The sequence below is a fragment of the Haliaeetus leucocephalus genome, unplaced genomic scaffold (assembly GCF_000737465.1).
Source record: "Haliaeetus leucocephalus isolate CR32 unplaced genomic scaffold, Haliaeetus_leucocephalus-4.0 Scaffold1, whole genome shotgun sequence".
NCBI classification, from domain to species: domain Eukaryota; kingdom Metazoa; phylum Chordata; class Aves; order Accipitriformes; family Accipitridae; genus Haliaeetus; species Haliaeetus leucocephalus.
The window spans coordinates 8,553,502-8,557,069 of NW_010972437.1; the positions used below are offsets into that span (position 1 = coordinate 8,553,502).

General features: G+C 40.4%; 1 protein-coding gene across 3 annotated transcripts in view; it reads left to right on the forward strand.

Moving 5' to 3' along the window:
• CWC22 (CWC22 spliceosome-associated protein) overlaps positions 1 to 3,568 on the forward strand; it is a 33,879-nt gene that overhangs the window by 278 nt on the left and 30,033 nt on the right. For all 3 annotated transcript variants that reach the window (XM_010565829.1, XM_010565836.1, XM_010565844.1), the window contains exons 2-3: positions 375 to 476; positions 3,442 to 3,509. In XM_010565829.1, coding sequence (XP_010564131.1) covers positions 450 to 476; positions 3,442 to 3,509 — 95 coding nt within the window. In that variant the 5' untranslated portion in view covers positions 375 to 449. The remainder of the gene's footprint in view (positions 1 to 374; positions 477 to 3,441; positions 3,510 to 3,568) is intronic.

The following is a 3,568-nucleotide window of genomic DNA, read 5'->3' on the forward strand; positions in this document are numbered from 1 at the left end:
CCGGGCGGTTGCGCAGCCCCCCGGAGAGCTCGGTGGTCGGCCGGGCCGGGGCTGGGCGTCGTGAGGCTGGGCCCGTGGGCAGGGCCTCGGCATCCCCTGCCGCGGCCTGGCCGGCGCGTCTCGCTGTCGGCGCCGGCTGTGCCGGGTGGCCGCGGCGGTGGTGCTGGTGAACTCCCGGCTGCCGTTTTACAGCCTTTGCCTCCTCCGACAGGGGCTGTGTAACCTTAAGAGATCTGACTAGGTTCCGGGGGGGTGGGGGCTCTTTGTTCTGGTTTAAGGAGTTATGCAAGCATAGCTTTAGAGAACAAATTAAAAGCGCGGGTTCCTGCACCGCGTGCAGTAGAAAGTTTATGATTGTTTTCTGTGTGTTATAGATGAAATGTTTTTCGTGTGCTGAACTCCACCTTGGATTGTCTCATTGCTGCACTTCATAAAAAGTAGGAAGTAAGATGAAGAGCAGGGTGACACAAGTAAATGTAAGTGTTCTTAAACCTAAATCGTAGGGTTTGGTTATTCCCTTCTTACTGGTGATTAGGCCTGTAGCTGATGTTATGTTAAATGAAACTCCCTGAATGTAAAGCAAACAATATCCATAATGGACAGCAGCTGTTTATAAGAGAAATATTACTGTGAAGTCAGTGAATTGCAGCTGTTTCTAGCACTTGTTGTCCTAACATCGGAAGTTCTGAACATTATTAGGATATAATGATAAAGTAATGGGTGAAAAGTGACTGACTGATGGCTTAACAGAGAACATAAGTATGTGGAGAAGTGGAGAAAAGAGGTGTTGAAAAATTAACAGTGATGTTAAAATGGAAAGATACAGACATGGAGTAGCAGTTAATGTGGCAACTCTACTTCTTACTGTGAAAGTTAAAGCTTTCCCTTTTAAAAGTTGTGTGGTACATTTCTGAATGGATGGGAGTGAGTTTTAGGAATGCAAGAAGAAAAAATTTGCTTTAAAATTACTCTCCGAAATTGGCGCTTTAGAAATGCGATATTTGTCAAGTACACTAAATTTGGGACTGGTTAGCAGAGCAATAATCTACTGATACACTATCTCAAATCTATGGTATTTCTCTGCCTATAATTCTAGAGTTTGACCCTGCATAGGCTTCTTCACTCTTTTGGTTCCATCTTTTCTGACTGAAGTGATTTTTAATAGGGATGCTTGAGGGATAGTTGATACTTTCTTACGCCTTCCTAATCTGATGGTTATTGTCGTGCTCGCTCATGTGTCAAAGTAAGCCAGTCAGCACTGTTTTGGACGCTTTCAGTTAATCCATTTGATCAAAATGGATGAGGAAGAAGACTTGTGGCAGAAAGCCTGGTCATGAAGAGTTCAGGGTGACAAGTTCTTCAGCAAACATAGCTGCTTTTGCAGGGAGACATGATAACTGCCAAATACAGAGACATCCATAATGTTTTATTTCTGTGAACACTTGTCTTTTTGGGTCTGCTTGGGCAAAGGCAGATGATGTAGAACTCATGAGAATGGATCATCCTAAAAAGACCCACTTCATCCTATCTGCTAAATACCATTTAAATACAGTAACTGTTCTGTGTTTTTCAAAGATTTTTATTACCACTGTCTTGGAAGCTTAGGATACATTTTTGCATCATATTATTTGGAGAAAAAAACCAACAACTTAAGGACTTATTTTAACCTTGAATGATTTCAGTGATCTGCTGCATGGTATAGTCCCACAAATGAGTATTGAAAGGGCAAGAAAACCTTGGTGAAAAATGTGAATTTCTTGTACTAGCTTTGCCATGAAAGATAATGTTACTCTGGAATTAAATTGTCAGATGGACAGTACTTTTGTACAGCTGCATACTCCCAGTAAATGATGCAATGCATTTGTATTGCACCATTGTCTTGATTCAGTCAAGATCATAGTGGGAATAATTCTAACACAGTGTTAGAAACATACCCTAGGGGAGGTGATATTCTAGGATATGTTACAGTGGCCTCAAAAATACAAATATAATTTACATACATATACACACACCCCAATTTGAGTGATAGTGAGTCAGCCTCATCAGTCTGTTGATACAATGGTGCTCGTAATCTTTGTGTTGCTATTATTTCTTTAGGAAGCCTCAGTTAACATTGGTTTTACTTGCACAGCTCATTATAAACACCACACTTGCCATTTAGTGAAGATACTTTTCTTTCTAATTAAGTTTTTGGAGATCATTGGGTATAACTGTCCATCAGGGTCTGCTTATAAAGGAGGTGTCATTGTATTCTACTAACCAACAGTTTTCACTGGTTCTTTGGTGGGGCAAAAACTGGCATGCTAGGATGTTATTGCATAGAATGCCACTTCAAATGAGATTAGTATTTCTGCAAAAAGTTCAGTCAAGGTGCATAAGCAAGTCCTTGCATTGAGTTTCTGCATCGAGGTGAAGTGTTACCTATTTCACAGCTGATCACTGGCTGATAACATAAGATTGTGGTTCTGAAAAATCATAAATAATATTTTAAGGGAAGAGAGGACCCTTACAGTCCTACAGAAAAGTGTAGGCGTTATAAAAGCTGCTTCTTAGCTGTACCAAAGTAGTCTTGAAACATCTTGATGAGGTGAATGTCTATGTGCATTGTAGATGCTGTTATGCTCCGATTTTTGTGTATGACTCCATACTTCTGTATGTCATGGTTCAGCCCACAGAATTTGCTGTGAACTATTTAAGTGTGTATCACTTAACTGTGCAAACTTACATTTCAAAAAAATCTAGATTTAAATTTACTTCCAGGATCTGTTAAGTGGAACAGTGTGACTTAGATGTTTATAATGTATGAAGCTAGGAATGACTCATGAGAAAATAAATCATGGTTAGTAAAAAGGAGGAAGGTAAGGAGAAATTGTGCAATAAAAGGGATTTTTAGGAGAGAGGAAAGACACGCTTCAAACAAGAAGTGGTAGAATTCTGTTAATGGTATTGCATGTGATGCAACAAAGTGTAAAATGGTGTATGGAAGAAGGAAGCAGGAAAGGCAGACTGAAGGTCCATCTACTCTAGTCTCCAGCAGTAATTGACAGCAGATGCCTTGAAAAGTTTAGGAACAGGGCAACCACTAAAAGTACTCGCCCACATACTCTCCCAGTCTCTGCCTATTTGCAACTTGCTGAGCCAGATACATTTTTCTGGTAACCCATGTGAATTTCTCTTCAGTGTTTGTCCAGTCTCTTGAACCCATGTAAGCATTTGGCATCTGCAGCATCCTGTAGCAGGGAGTCCAGCTGCCTGATTACTTGTTATTTAGAACCAGCTCTCTTTGTCATAACTGACTGTCACTAGCTTTATTTGATGGCCCTTACTTCTTGTAAAGGAGTAGGGAACTGAAGACATGATATGCTTTGATCTCAAGATATACATGCTCACAGTAATTAATTAATGTTGGGTCTTGATTTTTTTCTTTCTGTTTTATTAAAGCATGGCTCCAGCTACGAGAGGAGGGAAAACTATGGTTCACGCCAAAGAAGTTTATCTCCAGAGGACAGGTAGAATGATTAAGTTTTATACCCTACAATTCTGTACATCTGTCAGATAGCGAGTTAGA